Genomic DNA, 24473 nt, shown 5'->3' with positions numbered 1-24473 from the left:
ATATATTTTTTTTCTTGTTTTAATTATATATTCTACTTATACTTTTTGGTATTTTCACATTCCTAATGAAAATTTGATGTTTTTGTAATCCATCATATTCTTCACTTTATAATGACTGGGTTAAAATACAATATGGCCATTGGCATGTATCTTTGAATAGCAGACAAACTTCTCAGCTCCAATGGTGTCTGCTATTTGAAGGTTATACTGTACATAAATATGAATGTATTTTTGTATATAAATTTTGAAAAAACATATTCAATATTTTATGAAACATTTTATTAAATATTGTTTTATATTTGGAAAATAGTCAAAATAGTTATATTATTTATTATTTAAAAGGCATTAATGCTATGAGTTTTGTTGGGTTTCAAAATTAAATTTTTAATTTTTATATTTGAAAAGGCTAAAAGCTTCATTTAATACAATTTAATTTAAAAAAAAAATATTTGATTGTCCTTTATTAAAACATATAAAATGATAACTGTGTTATTTCATTTAATTTATATTGAGGTAAGTGATGTTGGGATGCATATTTATATTATTTTTGTTTAATATACTGTAATATGTACTTTAGTTCTTTTTTTGTGAAACAACACTAAAGACTATATTTAATAATGTTGATATAATATTTCATTAAACAAGTTTCAAAACTTAATATATGTAAATATATTTTCAGCATCAAGACTGTGTAGTACTTTAGGTTGTGAATATGGTTGTAGAGCATCCTTGGAAGGTGGAGAATGCTACTGTTCATCAGGAAAGAAAGTAGATCAAAATACTGGAAGATTTTGTATAGGTAAATCATCACTAATGCTCATTAGTTCAGTTTATTTATAACTAATTATTCAAAGCTTTAAAATGTTTATATATATCAATTATTTACATTATATTTTACATTTCATAACAGACTTAGATGAATGTGCTGAATGGGGATATTGTGATCAACTTTGTCTTAATACTCAAGGAAGTTATCAATGCTCATGTATTGAAGGCTATGAACTTTTGTATCCTCGTCATTGTCGTGCCACTAACAGTAAGTATCTTTTAAGTAGATATGGTTATTTTTTCAGATAAAATGTTTTTATTTTGTTACAAAAAATTATGAAAATGAAATTATATACTTAAAATTGAAAAATTAAAACATTTCTGTAGTTTTTACAAAAGAAATATGTTTCAGTAACATAGACAATTGACATTAATTTATTTTTTTATCACCATTATTAACATACAATAAATTATATTTAATTTTTTAGTGATCATAAAATTACCCTATATAAATGTATTTAGAATTACACTTATTTTAAAATGATTATAAATAAATATTATGTAAATTTTATAATTGACCATGAAATATCTAATAATAATAATTTTTTGTAGATATAACATATTAATACACATTTTTATACTAATTTGATTCTAGGTTCTGAAATGAGGTTATTTTTTGCCCATCATAGTGCTATATACAAAACAGATGCTGAAGGTTTATCAATAGAAATTGTTACAAATACAACTGCTGCAAGTGGTTTAGATTATCATTATGATCGAAATGTTTTATTCTGGTCTGATTCAGACACAAGAAAGGTAATTTATTTTAGCTTAATATGAAACTGTTTAAGTTTTTCACCAAGATACAAATATTCTTAAACTGATTGCTTTAATCAGTTTAAGAATATTTATAGTAATTATAAAGAAGTTTTAATTATTTATAATATTAAGTACTCTCTCAAATAAAAGTATTACATTAAAAAGCAAAATACAAATCAGAATTTACAAAGAATATACAAATTAATATATGAAATTTGCTTATAGTTGATGCATACACATCGTTAAAACTAGAAAATAAATAATAAGTTCCTTTTCCAAATAGTAAAAATAATTATAAAGTGTAGGGGCCAAGGAGGGAGAAATTTAAAAAAACGAAATTAACGATAATATGCGATATATATCGTCACCATCTCCATTGCCATCTGGACTGCCGAGTGGTAACAATCAACGTCATGTGGGAGCAGTTGAGTCAGAGATAGATGCCTTCTTTACAAACAACACAACCCATTTATTAGACAATTTACTTACAAAAAAGTTCTGTAGTCATGAAGGGTTGAAGTTCTTGTATACTTTGGCGAATAGTCTTCAGAGAAGAAGAAGAAAGTCCGGTGACAAAGATGGTTTCCTTTGCTGACCGGACCGGATGTTGCATTCTAAGACAAGTTGTTGAACAGGAAACAATGTCTGGTGAATGCAGATCGGAATTCTCAATGAAGGTCTATAACTTTCTGAGGATACATCGGCTAAGGACGAAGGTGGAACCTTGCGAGAAGCATCCCAGCCAAGGACATCACCTTGTGGGACGCTAAGGCAATGAACCAAGTATCCTTGTGGCCTGGGCTTAAATATCTTTTCGTCTTGCAAATCGTCACTTTATTGGTTATTAATCCCCTTTCTCGGTCTCAGATTGGTCTTTCTCTGTTACCAGGTGAAATTAGACCAGATCAGTTCCTGAGAAAGACGATTGTTTACGAATACAATTTATCATTGTCTTTCGTTCAGTGTTGAATGAACCTTGTACCTTAACTAACATTTTCTTTTTTGTTTATCTGGTCTTATAAAGAATTTAATTTACTAATTTTTTCCTTTTTTTTTGCATGGTTTTAATATTAAAATAATTTTATTTTTCTCCTTTTCCTTTAAAATTTAATTCCCTTAATTTTAATTTATCATGAATATCAAGATTCATTTTTGTTTTGATATATGGCTAAAAGAATGTTTTTCATCCCAGCCCAGGACTTCAAAAAGTGGTTTATGAAGCTGTTGTTATGTTAGTACAGTGTATAAAGTGGATGAGACCAAGTAAAGTTCAAAGTTTCTTATTCTAAAATAAGTTGCTCATGCTCATATTGGTACAGTTAAAGGTTGTGTTCAACTGTCTCTAGAGAGTTAATGTTACAGGAGCAAAAGGCAGAATCTGCCAAATCATACTTGCTAGATAGCTTTTAAAATTTCCATTGTAAACAAGTTATTATTTTATGAATAAGAAAGTAGCCAATTATGTTTGTTAGTTTTTCATTCATATTTTAGAATTTTTAATTTTAACTTAAATTTTTTAGCACTTGTTTAAATATAATTCTTATATTGTTATATACATTTTTAAGCAAATAAATAAAAGCAGCATTTTATTGTTAATTTAATACTGTTCAGATATTGATTCAGACATTATAATAATAATTTTGGTATTTAATAAGTCTAAAAAGAAATTAAAATTATGTTGAATATTGAATTCGAGGACATGGATGATTTTTGTAATAATTGTGTTGATAAAATAAATTAATTCTATGATTATAAAAATATATTACATTTAAACAGTAAAGGTACAGTAGTTTCTATTACTAAAAATTTTGAAATTTTAAATTGAAAATAAGTTGTAAAAATTAAATGTGGATAAAACTGAAAAAAGATTTTATAATTTATATTGATTAAAAATTCTTATGCTGTAATAAAAGATATGACTGAAGAAAGAGTGATGTACTATTATTATTCCAAATTTTTAATTTAAATTAACATAAATATATGAAATTTGTGATTTTTTTTTATTGAAATTAAGACAAATGTAGCTTTATAAAGAATTTTATTAAGACAAATGAAGCTTTTATAAAGCAAAACCATATTTGGGATAAGACTATGTCTTGGAGACTCACTACTAAGCGATGCATTTTCGATGAAATTAACTTATCCAATTTCAAAATTTCTCTCCATTGCATGTGGGCCCGGGTTGAATTTTTGTCGATGTGTAGAAAAAAATAATCGTGGCTATTGTATCATCTGAAATTATTTTTTTATTTTACACAAACAACATACAGTTTAACCTGATTATAATGTCATCGGATGTAACGACAACCCTAATATAATGTCAAATTTTTATTGGTTCCACGATTTTACTATACTAGATAATGTTAAAAAACCTACTTGTAATGTCATATTTGAAGCACTCTCAAATTTACAAAATTAGATTACACATTTTATTTAACAAATAAAATACTGTGTGTTCAGTCCTAGGGTCAGAGTCCACTTCTTAGAATGACTGTGGGTGGTACTTTTGCCGTCTGANAATAATAATAATTTTACATAAAATAAAATAATGAAGTATTGCATAAATACTTCATTATTTACAATCGATTCCCTATAACTCTGTTGATAATTTCGTAGATTTTACAAATACATGAGCTGTTTACAGCCAGGCATACACATTTGTAAAATTTAAGTGACTCGTACATGGAATTCATATAAAACGGAATTATCAACAGTGTTATAGGGGGGTCGACTGTATATAACTTTCATTTATATAAATTTTATAATGATACACTAATTAAATATGTAGTCAGTTTTAGTTTTTATTCAAGTTGTGAAATGTGTATAAAATATTTTTAGAAAAGTTTTGTTATGTCTGAACTTTAATGTATATTGAATTGCTTTATATATCAATATAAGAGTAATGTAATGTTATATATACAGTATATCAACTGGATAATAGTTTAATTTCATTTCCAGATATATTCAGTAAGCCTGGATAACTGGAGACAGCAAAGGATACCAGGTGATATTACTGTCCCATTTCCATGGAGTCCTGTTGCAATTGCAGTAGATTGGGTTGGAAATAAACTATATATTTGTGATGCACTGGGGCAAAAAATTGATATTATGGAACTTGATGGTAGTCGTCACGCTATACTTCTGAGCAGGAATTTAAGTTCTCCCATGGATATTGCCTTGGATCCTACTGAAGGGTAAGACATGAAAATAATTATGTAAAATCACTGAAGGGCAAGGACCTAAGTTATTCAATAGAAATATTCAATTTGTGTCAAAAATTTACTGCATGATTGAAGATATCTTTAATTATTTTTAGTCATTTATAACTTAAATTTGCTAAATACTGTATGTTTTAAAAATTATTTTAATGTAATTTAATTTTATAGAAAAGTTGTGAAGAAAATTTCATACAGTTAAATAAATATTAAGAATTTTTTTGGCCTTCAAATCTATATCTTCAAATAGATATAGGTATAGATGAGCTAACTTGTACAGATTTACCAAATATTATGAAAATAAAAATTTGAAATATGTGGCATTTCATATTTCAAATTTTTATGTTTCTTATGTAAAATGTTTGTTGTTTATCATTCTAGTTTATAACAGTTAAGAATTGATTATTACATATTCATATATCTTACAGTATATTTCAAATAATTTCTTAACATTATTTTAAAATATTAATAAATAAACATGAAAATTATTAACTTTTAAATATTAATATATATTTTTAATTTGTATCATGATGGATATAAAAAGTATTATAATATGTCAATGGCTGGACAGACAGCTGAGGCAATTCATGCCATTCTGGGGATCTGGGATGAACTCTAAGTGAGTAACTAACTTCCCCATAAACTTTTGTATGGTCAGTTCCAGATATGTTAAGCCTCATTCCTAATCAGCTAACTGCATTACGGGTATGGAAAGAAAGATCACTTAGTATGTATAAGGCAGGAAAAGTTAAAAATGAAAAAAAAAAAAAAAAATAGATATTGTAATATGTCTTACATCTGTTTTTCTCTTCACTTATACATTTTTATACTTTTATGAAAATAATAATATCATCATTATTATTATTCTTTACTTCACAACTAGGTAGACACAGGCATCTTTGACATTACTCTTTATTTAGGAATATCTTACACACTTTACAATTTTAACTGCAAATATATGTATTTTTAAAAAGAAGGATGTGTATTAGTTAGCACTTCTACTAAATGTCTTAAAGAAAAAAGATATGTTGTAATTTACCATTACATAAAAATTTTGTACTATGGAAAACTCGTGTTCATATTCTATTATTTAGCCGACAGAAGAGGGTCATACACCCGAAATGCATATTGGTGTGTAAGATATTCCTGAATAAAGAGTGATGTTAAAGTTGCCCAGTAGGTATCTACCTATGCACCCAGTTGTGAAGTAAAGAATAGTTAAAAGAAGACATGATTTCGTAAAAAGTCAATAATCATTATCATCATCATCAGAACTGAGAAATTAAGTCAGTCATAAAATAGCATGGTTTTCCAATTGGACTAAAATTGTACACTTTATAATATCTGTTGAAAAGTTACTTAAGATGGACATTTTAATTATATCTTATATTAAAAAGAAGATAGAAAAAACTATGCCTTGCTAATGTAGATAATTAGAGAATTTGGAAAATTTTTTAAAAACATAATTCTCAAGAGATAGAATACTTTTCTGTTTAGTTTTTGTTTTATATTTTCAGATAGATTTGTTTTTAAGTTGGTTTTGTAGTTTGGGTATAATTTGCATATTAGAAATATCAATTTAAAATTATAAATGTGATTTAACTTGAGAAAAGATAAATGATTTAATTATTAAATAAAATAATAATAATTAATAATAAGTAAGCATATTAGATAAATTGTTTGCATAATTTTTCAAATATTTAATACCTTTATTCCTTTATTACAGCAATTGGTAAGCTGCTGTTATATCTTCTCTATTCCTGATTTATCTTCATGCTTGTTATTGATATTATCTTATTTAATACAATATTGTTTTTATAAAGTAGTTCTTACTTTGTTTAAAATCCTTTGAGATTTTATTGAAAATTTTTCTTGACTTAACTTAAGATTTTACTATAATTTTACCGCTTTTATATGTAACTTTTTAAAAAATTTTTATTAGTATAGTCGGTTTTTATTTGTATATAAAATTTGGATAGTTTCAGGCACATTTCAGTATTCTTCTTTGTAATGGTCAATAGTTTGTATGATCGTTTTATTTTTTTATGTTTTATATATGATATATTTATATCAGTTCAGAATATAGAAATTAATTTTACAAGTATGAAGTATAATTTGATTAATGAAAGCATGCATATGATTATTTCATTGAAGATTTTATTAGGAATAACAATTTGATAAAAAAAAAATGTTATAATATTAATTAAACGTAAAGATTCAGTGAAACTAAATGATTGTTATAAGGCTGTTTCTTTTCTAAATATAATCTAAATGTTTTTGGAATACATTATATTTGCTATGTTTTAAGCTATTACTCAAGATTTTTCTCCTAAAAATATGTAATTTAAATTAAATAAATGAATATATTATTAAATGATTATTTCTGGTTGTAATAGAGTAAACTTTTTCATTTTTAGATACATGTTCTTCAGTGATGGTGATAATATTGATCGTGCACATATGGATGGTACACAAAGGATTACAATTGTAGATACTTTTATATATAAAGCTTCAGGATTAGCTGTGGACTATATTACAAAAAGAATAATATGGTGTGATGCACAATTAGACCAAATAGCCACTGTAAATTATGAGGGTAAAAATAGGTAAGATTCTGGAAAGTTTGTTATTTTATTACAATTTAATTAATGTTAAAGCTAAGATTTTATAAAAATATTTTATATTTTCAACATATTAATTTAAAAAGTTAATGATATTACAATATAAATTTTTGTAATGATTTAGTATTTGGTTAGATTAATTATGTAATTTTGTGATAATTATTTATAAAATCTACAAAGTTTTACAGTTATAGGTTGATGAATAAATTTTATTTTAAAATTTGATAAATAGAACAAAATATTTAACAAAAAACAAAATTATGAATTTAATGCTAGCAATAATGGATATTTGATGAAATAATAAAAGCAAATTCTTGTTTCTTACAAAATTATTTCATTTTCTTTTGATTAAATATTTGTCTAATGGAACACAATTTTCAAAATTGCTTCATGCAAATCCAAATAGTTTAAGAAAATATTAACATTGTCTGTCGGCATTATTATTAATAATAATAACACTGACAGACAGTGTTAATATTTTCTGGAACACAAGTTTGCTTTTGCAAAATGAAAACTATAAATTAAAAAAAAAATTTTGAATATAATGTTTAAATACTTTATATATAAAATTATAAAAAATCAATTTTTCTTAACAAATGCAAATAATATATCTATCTTGTGGATAAAGTTTATTATTTGTATCATGTGTTTGTATTTAACAAAATGTTTTGTGACAAAAGTGTAGAAATTTATTTTGTACCATGTAATAAATTCATATCATTAGAAGCAGAATAAGAGGTCTCTGTTCATTTAAACAATAATTATGTATGCATAACACTCACATTGTAATATTTGAAAAGATAAAGTAAATTTGCTTTCATACAGATTTTATATTGATATATACCAGGTTGTTCAATAAGTTTTGTTTTTCAATAAAAAAAACATGATTTTATGGTTTGAAATACATTTTATTATTCAATATAATCCTCCTGAACTTCAATACACTTGTTCCAGTGATCTTCTAATTTATGGATTCCATCCCTAAAGTCAGAATCCAGAAGACTCTCGAAATGCGCTTCCATGGCTGCTGTTACCTCTTCGTTTGATGATAATCATTTCCCATGCATGAATTTTTTGAGATGTGAGAACAGCCAGAAGTCAGAGGGAGCTAAATCTGGCGAATAGTGAGGATGCTGCAACAATTCTTATTTTAATTTACTGATTTCTGCGAGGGTTTTTGAGCTGTGTGAGAGGGTGCGTTGTCTTTATGAAAAATGATTTTTTTTTCTTCTTTAAACCAGGTCTTTTCTCACAAATTTTTACATCCAGCAGGTCCAAAAGGTTACAATAATAATCTGAGTTTATTGTTTTACCAGTTTGAAGGTAATCCACAAACAAAATTCCTTTTGCATCCAAAAAACTGATGCTAACACCTTCTTGGCCGATTTCTGGACCTTAACTCACTTTGGAGTCAAAGTACCAGGTTCACACCACTTCTTAGCCTCTTGTTTTGATTCAGGATCATGGTAGTAGACCCAAGTCTCATCCATAGTGATGAAACGACACACAAAATCCTTTTTATCCTTTCTAAAATGCCCCAAATGTTGCTGAGAAAGTTGCATTCGAATGTGTTTTTGTTCCATAGTTAGTGAATGTGGCACCCATTGTGCACACAGCTTTCTGTAACCCAAAACTTCAGCCAAAATATTGCTCACACTGCCTAACGAGATCCCTAGGGCTTTTACTAAATCTCTCTCGGTTAATCGACGATCTTCCAAAACCATATGCTGTATTTTTGCTACGATTTCTGGTGTTGATGCACTTTTTGGACATTCTTCACGTGGATCATCTTCAAGACTCATACTACCACATTTAAATTCATCAACCCATCTTTCTGCTGTTCTAATTGAAGGGGAAGAGTCCTTATACACTTTTAACAATTGTTCATGAATTTGTTTTGGTACTACACCTTCCAAAAATAAGAATTTTATCACTGCACGATATTCAATTTTTTCCATTGTAAAAAAATACAGTGACACATCGACTTTGAACAGCTGCAAATATACAGATGAGTTGACAGATGTTTATGAAATAGTAGTACTGTTTATAGAGAAATAAAGTGACAATCCTAATAGCGCCATCTCTTATCAAATGACATAACTTATTGAACAATCTGGTTTAAAGTATTACTATTTTTAACTAAAATTTTCATGTAATTATAATGGATTCAGTTCTTTAAAGCAGTATAAATTACTTTTTTAATGGTTTATTTAATATAATTAAATTTCTCTAACATTTGAGTTAGAGAAGCTAATAAATACAGAACTCACATATTTTCAAAAATAATTTGAAATTTGCTGTAATCTGTAATAAATTTGATAGAAAATTGTCATTCTTCAGAGTTAAATCAGTATTATTATTGTAATGTATTGAAAATATTGGTTTTTTTAATGAATAGCTCAACAATTTTATAATATTTTTTTTACCTATAGTAATGAACATAATAAATCCTGCTACATATATAAACATAAGATAAAAATTAATAATGATTTTATTGAATTATTTAATTTAATTTATATTCTATTTGCAATTATTTTTTATGCAGAAAGTTTAATAATAATTATTTTTCATACTACAGCTTTGATTACATAAAAAATTTACATTTGCAGTTAATGTAAATTTAAATTTTCTGAAATAAGTGTAAATGTTATATTTTCTGAAATAATTGTAATAAATATAAAGAATATATATTAAAGTTATAAGTAATATATATAAAAGTTCAAAAAGTGAAAAATCTTCCTTTTATTATATAAAAATAATAGAAGAAGAATTTTATCTCTAAATTATTCTATAATTTATTTAAAGTTTTATATCTGGATCCATACCATCATTTCTTGGAATTTTTTATGAATATTATACAGTAAATATGTTCATAATTTTTGTAATAATTATGATTATAAAATTACTAATAAAGAAAATATAGGAACGGTACATTCTTTTAAGAATGTAATCATTCCTATATTTTATTTTATTGAAAACCTGTATGTTAATTTAAAAATTTTTAAATCTCATCTTATTAAATTTTAAAAAATTTGTAAACTGATAATACAAATCATTTAGCCAGAATAAGGATACAAAGTAATAAAACAAAATATCTGTAAATTTATGATTTGAATTATAATTTATTTACTGAAAAAATATTGCAAGTTTTACATCTATTTTTAACAAAATTTTATAAATAAAATAAACCTTTAACTATCCTGCAATAAAAATGTTTAATAAAAACGTTTTCAATCATTTTTAAATCTTTAGTTGAAACAATATTAAAAAAGAACACTAAAAAAAAAAGCGCAGGAAATACAAATTAAACAGAAACCGAAATGCGCATGAGTAATTCATCGGACTTGTGTCTTCTGAAAATCTATAAATAACTTGCAAATAACATAAAAATAATAAAGCAGCCAAAAAAAAAAAAAAAACATTTTTTAACATTTATTAAACATTTTTTTGCTGGATAGTTAAAGGTTTATTTTATTTATATTATTTATTCATTCCAGTATAAGTTCTTGTTTGTTTGTTTGTTTTTATTTATTTATTTAACAAAATTTTATATTATAAACAGAATTATTCATAATTTATTGTTAAAATATTATATATTATTATATTGGAATAAAATTTTTAAAATTATTTTTTATCTATTAGGCAGACTATTATTAGAGGAAGTACACGTGTTCCCTCTCCCAGCAAAATAACTCTGTTTGAAGATAAAGTATATTGGACTGATGGCACAAGACAGGGTGTATTAAAAACAGACCTTTACAATAATTCAGATGTAGCTAAAGTTATTTATCGTGACAGAAGTAAAATGAAAGAACCTAAGTCAATATTTCCCTATCATGCACTTCATCAGCCTAGAGGTAAATTAATTGTTTATATAAGTTTAAAAATTCTAAATTTTGATAAATTATTTATTTGTAAATTATAGTAACTAATCCATGTGGAGTTAATAATGGTGGTTGCCAGCATATGTGTGTTGTAACTAGAGCATCTGATGGATTTGGTATTGCTTATAGTTGTGTCTGTAATATAGGCTATGAACTTGCTCCAAATGAACAAGCATGCAAAAGTAAGTTATTAGTTTGTAATTAAAACAAGAATTATATGTTTTTAATACATATTCAAATTACTAATTCTAATGCAAAAAATAAATTTTGAAAGTAAACAGTTGTATAATTTTGAAAAGTAATGTAAAATTTTAATTTTGATTTTTTTTTATATAGGAGTTGAACAGTTTCTATTATATGCACAACAGAAACTTGTACGAGGTACTTTGATGAATTTCAAAACAACAAGATGCACAGATGCTATGGTGCCAATTGTGAGCAAATCGGCCAGATTTGTTGGTTTGGATTTTGATGCTAGAAGGAATTATATTTATTATTCAGATGTTATTCTTGATGTTATATATAGGATAAAAACAGATGGGACAGGTGTGTATTTAATTTTAACAAAATTTAATTTAAAAAAAGAACTATTTATATAGAAACATTTTGCTGGAAAATAATCATCAGCAAAGTTTATTATTATTATTTTTTAATTTTATACCATAAAGAATTAAAAATGTAAGTTTGCTAATTTTTATTTTAAACAAATATTATTTTTGTAAATGCACAATTATTTTGTATGAAACAAATGAAATTACAGTAAAAAAACTGAAAAGTTTGTGTTTCTCAAAATATGATTTTTGTGTTGATAAGGCAATAATCATGTTCACCTTTTTGTATTAAGATTTTAAAATATTTATTATTTGTCTAACATCATAAGCTAGATTTTTTAAATTAATAATACAGTTAAAATACTGATAACTATGAAGTACACTGTTACTTTAGTAAGCAATTGGATATTGATTTATAGACATACTATACAAGTAAAGAAATACAGCAGAACCCTGTTTATTTGGATCCTGTTAATCTGGATCTTTGGTTTATCCAGAATAAGAAAGACATACATATGGAAAAACCTATATACAAAAGTGAAATCATTGGCTAAAGCTGTGTGATAGTCTACCGCCAATATTAAAATTTACATTTTAAGTGCGGATTTACAAAGACTTTACAATATCTATATACAAAAATAAATTAAAGAACTTATTTGTAAGTGGTATGGTAATACCTCGACTTATGCTACCCCTTCTTATGCGAACCCGGAGTTACGCGATTTTCAAATCTCGTCGATTCGTCTTTTGTTTGAGTGCCACACAACTCTCGATTACTCACTCCCCCCACACTATTGTTCAGCTTACATGTTCGGACGTGTCGCGCGGAATCGACACATAGCTACAATTTATTTTGTGTTATTTATTTCTATATTTGTTATATCTACGGAGGCTCGAGAGATTCTATGTGGTGATTTCTTGTAACTGTAAACAAATCAAAAGACGAGATAAGATTAACAAGAACATTCGTTAGCTTACATACATCTGACTTGGATTTTACACAAATTGCGAAATTATATCCTGACTTACGCGAATTTGACTTACACGGTTATTGCTTGGTCCCACCTATCGCGTAAGTTTGGGGTATAACTGTATATTCTTGCCTGAGTATAATGTTGGAACTGTAAGAATACTGTTTTCTCTTGGATCAGTGCCAATTTTGAACACCTGCAACTCTATAACCGAGGATCTGGTAACAAAAATAAGTATAGTACAGTATATCACAGTTACTTTGGTTTAGATTAGTCCATTGGTTTCCCTACAGAGCGCTAAGCCTAATTATTGGTTGACCTTGAAGAAAAGACTCAGAGAGAAGTTTACCCCCACAAACGTTCAGGAAACTTATGTACATATATACTGTGTGAGCTGATAAAAAACAATGAACTGATACTGTGTGTAGATGTCTTTTGCTTTATACTGTTAATATTGGCATAAAAGTATATATAATGTGCAATAAATAAAATATAATGTATATCTAGACTGTTATTTATGTTGTTAACAAATTTTCTGGATTATCTGGATTTTTGGTCATCCAGACTGGTCCCAGTTCAATTTGAGCCAGATTAACAGGGTGCCACTATAACTCTGTACAATTTCAACAAGTAAATATAAAATTTTATACTTAATTGATTTAATAATATAATATATTAATTTAAGTGATGGAATTCTTATGAATATTGATTTTACTATTTTTATGTGTTTTAGTAATAAAAATATATTTTTATTACTAAAACACATATTTTAAACATCATCTCCAGTGTTTTGATTAGACATTAAGCTCATCAATCGTACATAATTATTTTTTAGAGTGAAGTATTATTTTATTTATATATGTAAAATAATAGAATGCTTCACTCAAACATATATATATGTATTAATCTAGGTATACTACACAATCTTAAAAATAAATTATATTTTTACTTTTAGGGAAGGAAAATGTTCTGGCATCACAGAATGAAGGAGTTGAAGGTTTAGCTCTTGATTGGGTTTCCAATAATCTTTATTATATTGACAGCCGTAAAGGAACATTAAATGTCATCAGTGTAATGAATTTCCAATATCGCCGTACATTATTAAAAAATTTAAAACGTCCAAGAGCAATTGTTGTTCATCCAAATAAAGGGTATTTATTATTATTTTATTAACTATATATGTTAAAACTCTTCTACACATATATAACTTACAATTTATATCTATAAAGAATATCAGATATGCACATTTTTGCATAGTAATAAGAAGTAATTGAGATAGATGGATAAGTTGATTATATATGGGGCATTATTTTTTAAAATTTTATGTGAGGATATATAATTAGTAAATACATCTAAAAATATTATATTCAATTTCAGAATGAAATAATTTGAACAACTCCATTCTATTAAAAAATCTTTTAATTTAGTTATCAAACTCATATCAGTACATAAATGTATAAATTAAAGTACTACTTTATACATTAAATCAATCCACAATTTATACTTTACAAAAATTGATATAATGCATTTTATGTACATTGTTATTCCAAGATTTATTTGTAGTTAAGAGAGAAACCATTATTAAAATAGCTTTTTAATTAATTGTAAGTTTTGAATAATATATAAATATATAAAGAAATAAATGTTTCTGTTTATTGGATATTATTTAATATTATTAATTGTTTAATATTTTGTATATTTACAATTAGAAGAAATTTAATTGTTCTAAATGTATTAGGAAAAATCAATATCTAATATTTCATTTATGTCTTATGTTTAAAATTAAATTTTTTTAGATATGTATTTTTCTCCGAGTGGGATCGACCTGCAAATATTAGCAGAGCACATTTAGATGGAAGCAATGTAATGGTTTTTAGAGGTGTTTTGCTTGGATGGCCCAATGGATTAAGTATTGATTTCAGTCGAGATAGATTGTATTGGTGTGATGCACTTCTAGATCATATACAACATGCCAATCTTGATGGTACAGATGTAAGAACTATTAATTCACCAAGAATAAAACATCCATTTTCATTAGTAATTTTTGGAGGTAAATAAATTTTTATGAATTTGTTTAAAAGTTTTCAAAATAATTTACTTGCATGAGATTATTGTAATTTATTTTTTTTAAATACCTGTAATAAATAAATAAATTATGCATAGTAAAAAGTAGATTCAAAAACCTCATGCCAAGCTTTGTGTAGTTTTTGGATGAAAATTCACTGAGTTCAGCATTTAGCTGAACTCAGTGAATTTTCATCCAAGCGAGGAACTTTATTAATGCTGAACTTAGTGAAATTATACATGCATTAAAATGTAAATGTATTTATTTATTTACTTTCTATGTTAAAAAAGCACACTTTTATTTTTCAATTAATTTATAAAGATTCTGAGAAAGATTAATTGAAGATATAATTGAATTTTTATTAATTCACTTAGGAAGTTGACATTTGCAATATTCTATCAGTTTACTCTTTCAATAATTAATTATGTTGTTTTTGCATATTGGCTGAGGATAATTTATATTTTTTCTCAAAGATAGGGACTTTGTTTCTTTTCTAATATTCAATAAGCTGTTGTATTCATCAATGGATTCTTTATATAGAATGACATATATGTTATATTTAAGTTTTAGAATTTTTGAATTTCTATAGCTTAATGAATTTTTGTATAAAAAAAAACCTTTATAAAACTTATTTTGTGGCATTTTTTTTTATGGTTTTTTTTTCAGCTTGAGTTATAATAGTAAAATTTAATATTTGAATGTATGAAGAGCTTTTTCATTGATATTAAAAATTATTTGATTATATATTTTATATAATATAGTATTTTATATTATATATTTTATTTTTTTATAGAATGGCTTTTTGTGACTGATTGGAGACTAGATGCTATTCTTCGCATGAATAAAGAAACTGGAGAACATGAAAAAATCGTTGCCTCAGTTGAAGAAGGAAGTCGTTTATATGGCATTAAAGTTTATAGTCGAGATAATCAAAAAATTGACAGTAAATATATTAAAGATGTTCAAATAATTTTCATTAAGATGTTTTGCTATTAAATTGAGTTTAATATTATATATTAAGATATAATATTAATCATTAATATTAATGAAAAATGAAAACGTTATAAAGATATCTTTTTATTTTTCATAACTACAACAGTTTGGTTTTAATCGTCACAGAATGTAATATGTTTAGAGCCTAGAAAAGTTTCATAAACATATTTTTAAATTCTGTTTATTTTCCAAGTGAATTATTAACAATACTTGTTAATTGTACACATTTTTTTTTTAATAGGTCGTCATCCCTGCCAATCTAATAACGGAAATTGTCAGAAATTCTGTTTCTCAATACCAACAAATAGTACTCAGGGTCCAGATTTGAGAGTGCAATGTGGATGTCCTTATGGAGAAAAATTAGCTAATGATAGCAAAACCTGTATTGCTGATCCTAATGCTGAACCACCAGTTCAAAGTTGTCCAAATGCATGGGATTTTACCTGTGATAATCAAAGATGCATTCCTAAAACTTGGGTCTGTGATGGTGATGATGATTGTCTTGATAATTCTGATGAAATGAAAAATTGTACTCGTAAGTATTATACTGTCATATTATTTTCATAAATATTGTATTCTAATTATGTTTTTAATTTTTACATATATAGATGAGGATGTTTGTTTGTTTGTATAGGAAACAAACAAACATCCTCACTTATATATGTATTAAATAGTTTATATGTTTATTAAATTGCCTTTATGTCTTTCTATCTTACTTTATTCTATTATTGTCAACTGGGACTTATTATATTATTAAGACAATTATACTGATGTACTGGTTATTTGCAAAGGAGAAGTTCTTAATCAGAAAAACAAAAAATTATTATTTTTCACCTGTTGTTTTCCCTGTACACATAATACACATGATATTCGTCCCTTTTCAGTAGGTTTACCACAACGATGTTCTAAAATAATGTATATAACAATTAAAAAATTTATATTACAATAATCTAAAAACCTGACAACGATATAGTAAAACTTACAGATTTTTTGTAGCCAATTACATCAAAATATGCACAAAACACATTTAGAAGAATCACCATTTTAACATTGCTTAAATATTGATATATATTTCTGTATTAAAAATTTCAAAAAGTTCTTTTAAAATTTTCAAATTACAAAATTATTCACAAAAATAAAATTAACTTACATAACCATCTTTTTCACTTTAACTAATAAATTACTCATCACCTATCACTTCCTTCTTTTTATATCTCTTTGCCTATTGCTGTCGTCATTGATTATGCTCTACCATGATTGATGGATTTCCTTCCCATCTTAGGTTATTATTGATTCTATTGTTTTGTCTTTTTATGTAGATATGTTCAAATAACTGACGTTTAAAATTGTTGCTTTCTTTTTCTTAATTTTAATTGTGTTTAAATTTATTTCACATCCATTTTACTATTGCAATGTTCCACCACTGCAGAATTTGCATAATTTCCTTTTATCGTTTTATGCATATTTTTAATTTTTGTGTAATTTCACCTATATATGTTTTTCTTGGATTACAATTACAATCAAATGAATAAACTTTTTGTTTATTTCTTTGATTGTAATTGTTTCATTTTAGTGTTTTAGTACATAAGGGTTTATCACACCAAGTGACCAATCTAACACCTTTTAAAAATACTTTATTCCTTTACTGTACCAATTTAAAGAATTTTTAAAATGTGTCTTAGATTGGTCACCAGTCTAACACATTTACCCTTATGTAAGATAACCTTTGTAAATATAAATCAAATACTTTAATATAACAGAAGGATTAGAAATATGAAATAATCTAATAATCTTAATCTTTGTTGTTATTTTTTATTTGAGTAATGTCAGGCTCATATGCTAGTTATCTTATAATTCTGCTATGCTAATGTGGGATATCTGTGTTTAAAACTTTTATTATTTTATTTTATATACTAAAAAGATATTTCTAAAATATATAAGATGTAGGATGCTTTCTGAGCTATACTGAAAAGTAAATTGAAAAGAAAAAGAATAAAAGTTTGAAATATTTTAGATATATCAACTAACAATAAAATATATGGAGAAAATGTTTGAAAACTGAATTTTCTCAATATACTATATTTCTGCACATGTAAAAGCATTCTTATAGATGAGGCAAAATTGGCTTTATATTAATATTCCATAAATAACATAAAAAATCTTTCATAGTATTGGAGGCATTTTTTATTTTTTATAATGGTTACCACAGAGATGTCACTGAATAGTTACTTTATCTGTCCCCTATATTTAATTAACTTAACAGTGCAATGCTCTTATAAGCCAAAACAAGCTTGTACACATAAATTTATGCTCTTATATGCAAGATATGCTTTTATAAGTGAAGCAGGACTGTATTTCAAACTTGCTTTACTTATAACAATATTTTCACTTAAAATTTTCACATAAGTGCTCTTATTTGTGCAGAAATACAGTATTTACTTGATATTATACTTTTGCATTTAATATATGTTTATAAGAAATATTTATTTAGATGATACTTTATAATCATTCATTTTCTTATTCTTTTGTACATGCATGTGTAAGTTTTGTTTAATACATAGTTGTGGGTAAAGATTTTTAAAATTTAAATATTCTTTAATTAGTATATTTAGAACAATAATATAATGTTTGCATCAATGATGTTCTCTTGAAAAGTTATTACTATGTTTTATTTTATAGAAACAACTTGTGGTCCAAGAGAATTTCAATGCGGTAGTGGTCGTTGTGTTCCTCAGAATTTTAAATGTGATTCTGACAATGACTGTGGAGACTATTCTGATGAGACAGGGTGTGGTAAGAAATTTTTAAATTTATAAAATTTTATAAAAGAAGTGTTTAAAGTATTTATATATATTTATTTAATAATTTTAAAATTGATTTAACAAGATATATTACACTAATTACATACTTTCATTGTAGTTAATGTTACATGTGAAGCTTCAGAATTTAGTTGTGATAATGGACGTTGTATTCCAAAATCTTGGAAATGTGATTCAGAAAATGATTGTGGTGATGGTTCTGATGAAGGTGATTTCTGCAGTAAGTATCATACAAAACATTTTTAATTTACAAAAATAAAAAATTTAAGTTTTAAAAATTGTTGTGATTACATTACTAATATAAAAGCTGTCATCTGTGTGTGTGTGAATTCCTTATAACTCCTGCAATTTTTATCCAATTCAGATAAAAGTTTAGTTATTTTAGTTTAATGTTCTGACAGAAGTATAGGCCATGTATTTTGCATTAATAATAGCTGTACAATAAATGTTTTATCAATTTCAGATTGGTGGATTCACACTTACATTGCAGTAATGTCAGTGACCTCATGACATTTGTGCTTGATGAGGGAATTTCCCTTAAGTTGCATTTTTAAATGTGTTGGCAAATGATATATTTTAAACATACTTCATTAATTTTAAAATTTTAACTTTAAAAATGATATATTTTTATCATTTTTAAAGTTACTTCTGTCACTTCTATAACAATTTAAAAAATATATCTTTTCATAGTGACCACATGACACTCTATTATCCAATTGAAAGTAATGATCTAACAAGCTGTTATTTAGAAAATGTTATCGCTCACTTAACTAACATACATAAAATTTATCTTTGTTCTATCAACATGGAATTTAGAAATGGCTTTGTCAAGGGCTGCAGAAACAGCATCATAACATCAGTCACCAAAACAATATTAAGGTGTCTAGCAAGGAAATCTTTTAAAAGACAATACAGTGTTTACTCAGAATGTAGTGTTTAAAGAAATTTTTTAAAGAAAGATTTTAATATTATTTTAAAGGCCTAAATCTATTTGTCTGTGTGTAAGTGAATTCTTTATAACTCCTACTGTTTTTGTCCACTCCAGGTGAAATTTTGTTTTGTTGCTCTTTATGTTACAACAGATAGTATAAACTACTTAATTTGTAGAAATATTAACAACTCTTCTTGAATTTCTTGAAATTTCTACTCTTCTCAATTCTTCAAGCTCTACTTTCTCATAAAATGTATTCCATTATGCTTAATGGGAGAATTTCTAGTTTTTATATATTGAATTTCAAACTTACAGTGTACAATGATTACTTCTAATGGTTTTGAAACTACTAAGATAGAAATTGTGTGTAGATATTCAGACATATTTATATATACCTATTCAGTGAATAGGTATATATAAATATGTTGAAGGTATGAAGAATGATATATGTTAATAGTCTGTTCATTTTACTTTATTTGTAATCTTTAATGTTACTAAGTTTGTTTTTTGTTTGTTTGTACATGTTTTGTTTTCATTGTTACAAGTCTTTTTATGTAATATATTGACTTATAACATGATAATGTATAAGGCCATGCTTACAGTCATACAATAAATGTATTTACACTTCTATATTTTTCATATAGATGCAGTCACAATATTTATAATTACTTAAAGTAGTTAATTGTATTAGTCTTACATAATTATATATTTCTTTTATATTGAAATATTAAAAAAATGTTTTGAACTTTTGAATATTTTTCTTGTAAAGATTCCTAATCAAACTATATAATTTTTTAATATATATGGATGTTGAATGTAATATAACAATAGATGATATTGATTATAATTTTATGCTTAGAAAATTTATTGAAGATATTTCTTATCATTACAAAATTATTGAGTTAGAATACAATTATGAAAGTAGGTTAAATATAATAATTATGATGTTATAATTTCTTAGCTTCCCTAATGAAATAATTTGTTATTATTTTAATAAAAAAATTTAAATAATTTTAATGGAATTACTGTCATGAAAGTAATACATTATTCTTGTATGATACTTATCGTGAAGAATATTTGGAAAATGCATATTTTTAGATATCACACAAAATTTTGAATTTGAATGGCAAAAATCAGATGATAAACTGTATTATTATTGATAGTGACATGTTTTAAATATTTTATATATTTTTAAATTAATAACATTTTATTTATTTATTTGATTTATTATCATCTGCTGATATTTTTGCATTCATCAATAATTACTTCAGTTTAAAATATTTATAATAGCCAACATATTTTTGTAAATTATTATAAAAACTTTGAATTATGTTTTTATAAACAATTTAATTTTTTTTCCATTGTTGTAATTTTACTATATTAATTAAAATTTTAATTTTATTAAAAATATTTGTATTTGTAGCTGAAAAAACTTGTGCATATTATCAATTTACATGTCCTGGATCAGGACACTGCATACCTCAGAGTTGGATCTGTGATGGTGACAATGACTGTTTTGATCAAGCTGATGAACAGAATTGCCCTCCAATAGTATGCACATCTTCACAGTTTCAGTGTGCAAATTTAAAACAATGTATTCATGAAAGTTATCATTGTGATGGTGTTCCTGATTGTAATGATAATTCAGATGAATTGGGTTGTCGTAAGTATTTTTTAGAAGTTTTATTAATAATTATAAATATATTTTTCAAAATCCACATTATATGTGATGACCTCAGAGCAAGAATGATCCATATAAGTAAATTCTAATTTTGAGATAATCATTGAAAAATTTTACATATTATTTTCCATATTTTTCTTTTTTCTGTTTTTTCTTTGTGCCTTGGATGTAACAACAAATTCCATTTGAATCTGCTTTGCATTAGATAACAGTTGCTTTTAAACAAATTCCACATGTTAATGCTATAACATCAAAAACCAGACTTGGATCACTCTTGCTCTCTCTGAGATTGCCATACCATATATACTATGTATGTGTGTGTGTATAGAAATGAATTTTTTATCATAAAAATTGTCTCTTAGATCTACAAGCCAACAGTAAGAGATTTTTATTAAATTAAAATAGCATTTCAAATACAGTGGTGTTTCGTATAATGGACTCTGCAAACAATGGACTTTCTGTTTGGCTGTTACGTGACTCGAGCAACAGACTGGCTGCGAACAATGGACTTTCCATTCGGCATTTACATGTGGTGAACAAGTGCGAATGATGTTTCCACTCTTTTGTCGTTGCCAGTGACAATCTGCTATTTTTATAATATATTAGTATTATTAGAATATGTTATTAGTATATCTGAAGTACAGAGCTCCCATTGGGATTCGGCTTGCTCCCTTGTTTATTACGTACATCACCTCAGTGCAGGGTATTTACATTTATTCAAGTGTTTCGCAAATCATGGCTTCTAAAAAAAAAAACAGAAAGATGATTTCAATTGAAACAAAGCAAGAAATCATCAGAAGGAGTGAAAGTTGACAAAAACTTCCTTGTCAAATGGGGAAAGGTTCAGGAGTTCACCAACACTCATTATCCAAACAGAGATGAGGCCAACAGGATCAATGATCTCTACAATGACACCCTTGCCTGTCATTTCCGACAGGTGTTGAAGAAAAGAGAGAAACAGACCACCTTGGACATGTTTTTCAAGAAGTCAGTTGCCAAAAAACAAAGGATGGAACAAGAAGAGTTGACCCTGCAAGCTCCGGTAGCCTCTCCTGAATCTGACTGCAATTAAAAAACAATAAAAAGAGACCTGCTGCAATGTGTATCTGTATGAATGTGTGAAGAAAGTGTTCCTCCACCTCCTTCTCACAACATTTGACTACCCGGCATAATTGGTGACTGCTCCATTTTCTTTCTTTTTCTTTTTTTCTTTAATGGTACATTATGGTTATTTTATGCTGCAGAACGAATTATATGTTTTAACATGTATCTTCATGGGAAAATGCGTTTCGTGTAACAGACTTTTCACTTAATGGACGTGCACCTGTAACGGATTAAGTACATTATACGAGGCACCACTGTATATCAAAGTATATTTTCAAGAGTTATATTTTATGAAATGATTCATTTTTCATCTAATATAAAGCTTTGTTACTTGTCAATTTATGATACGAAAATAGTAAAAACTTATTAGAACATGTTTGGAAAGTCAGGGAATTTAGGAATTGAGTAAAAAGGATAACCCTGTGTTTTTTAAATTTATTTTATTTTATTTTTGGCTTAAATAAAAAACAAAAGATGGTATTCGATAGTTACAATAGTCAAAATACACGATACTGAAAATGCTCGTTACTTGACTCCCGTTTAAAACCACTCAAACTATCATAAATTTCATAGAGTTAACTTTTAAAATGAGTCATCAGTTAAATAAGTATCGAGTTTTTAGTTCTGTGTTTTAGATTTATCTTTATGATCCCTTTAAAAATTATTTGATTGTTTGTTTAATTAAATGGATGTATTATTTAACGTATTTTTTATTTATACGTAATTATTTAATTAAAGTATTGTGGATTTATCTATTTCATAATTGTATACGAATAAAAAATGAAACACAGAGTTGTTCGATTGTCTGCGCTCGAATGAAATTTAAAACTGATCAATTGTGGTCAAGAAAAAAAGTGAGATCATCCGGAAGGGATGGTAATCGTTTTCTAGGGATTACCGCGCGGTTTGAGAATGCGTGTTTTAGGGTTTGGCTCAAGTGCGTTTGGCATAAAAATCGAGTTATTAACGAATATGAAGCGCAATTAAACACGATCAGCCGAAAAGTTTCAAGGTTTTTTCCGCCGATGGCGCTGCAGTTTGCGACGATGGCTCCACCAACCGTTCGTTTTCATTCTATGTTTGGCTAGAAGAGGTGCTACACATACCGATGCTTTAGATGGCCGGTTTTCTAAGCCGGAGTTACGCGCGATATTTCGACGGTATTTGATGATGTACAAGGATAAGTGTCACCTCCCACGTACAAAACCTATAAGATGACTCAATCTGCTCGGTTATATACAGATCCACATTCTGTACGTGCGACAGTTGTGACACTGGGGTTGCCGGTTCTCACTACCATCGCCTATATTTAGAGAAAAGACATGAAAGCCCGATCTGTCGTTGACATAACATTGTTTCTTCTATTGCTGGTGAGTTTTTCTCTTCGTTTCTTATCGACCAATTCTTGTTTTATTGACGTAAAAGTCAGCCATGAAACTGTATCGGAATTGAGGCTGAACCTTAGACTAGCTGCGAATCGATATAAGAATGTTTAATCGATGAAGTTTAAATAATAATTTTAAAATAAAAAATAATGAAAAGCGTATCGATATGCGACGTCCTTTAATTATTTTCTCTTCTGGAAAATTTATTTTTGCTGAAACTATCCAGTGTATTTTAAACTTGGAAATCTGATTTAAACTTTTTCCTATACTTTATGCAGATGGTTCCAATACGAATTCGATAATTTAAATGGAAAGAAAAATTTTTCTAATATACATAATGTTAAAATAAGAGTTTTAACCCGCTTTTATTAATTATTTTTATTTTTTTTTTAATCAAAATTATCTTTGTCTTTATTTTAAATGATATTTTTGCTTGCGTTAGACCGTTTCAAATGCAATGCATTTCTCAAATAATACTTACGCAAGAAGGGCGTTATGCGTATCGAATGTAAGAAAACATTGGATAGGACCTATAGGCAAGGTGTAAAGGTGTTTTTCGAGATCAGACTTTACATAAAAGGGTCGTTATTCGTACAGAAAGCGAGACAAATTGGATTTAACAATTTTTAAACATAATAAATTCGAATATTTTCCACTTAAATTGAC

The 24473-nt window shown here is 26.4% G+C and overlaps 1 protein-coding gene across 1 annotated transcript in view; it reads left to right on the top strand.

Annotated features, from left to right (window-relative positions):
- The window catches only part of LOC111621620 (low-density lipoprotein receptor-related protein 2-like), a 153765-nt gene that overhangs the window by 80446 nt on the left and 48846 nt on the right, over window positions 1-24473 (top strand). Inside the window, 15 exon segments of the mRNA XM_023363813.1 lie at window positions 680-799; window positions 911-1036; window positions 1424-1584; window positions 4546-4781; window positions 7220-7408; window positions 11066-11280; window positions 11349-11489; window positions 11644-11853; window positions 13785-13980; window positions 14626-14879; window positions 15688-15837; window positions 16129-16422; window positions 18567-18680; window positions 18807-18926; window positions 21061-21300. Of these exon segments, the coding sequence (XP_023219581.1) occupies window positions 680-799; window positions 911-1036; window positions 1424-1584; window positions 4546-4781; window positions 7220-7408; window positions 11066-11280; window positions 11349-11489; window positions 11644-11853; window positions 13785-13980; window positions 14626-14879; window positions 15688-15837; window positions 16129-16422; window positions 18567-18680; window positions 18807-18926; window positions 21061-21300 (2766 nt within the window).

The sequence above is a fragment of the Centruroides sculpturatus genome, unplaced genomic scaffold (genome assembly GCF_000671375.1).
Source record: "Centruroides sculpturatus isolate CEXI.00-Female unplaced genomic scaffold, Cexi_2.0 scaffold232, whole genome shotgun sequence".
In the NCBI taxonomy this organism is placed as follows: Eukaryota; Metazoa; Arthropoda; class Arachnida; order Scorpiones; family Buthidae; genus Centruroides; species Centruroides sculpturatus.
This window is presented reverse-complemented; position numbering and strand designations above follow the sequence as displayed.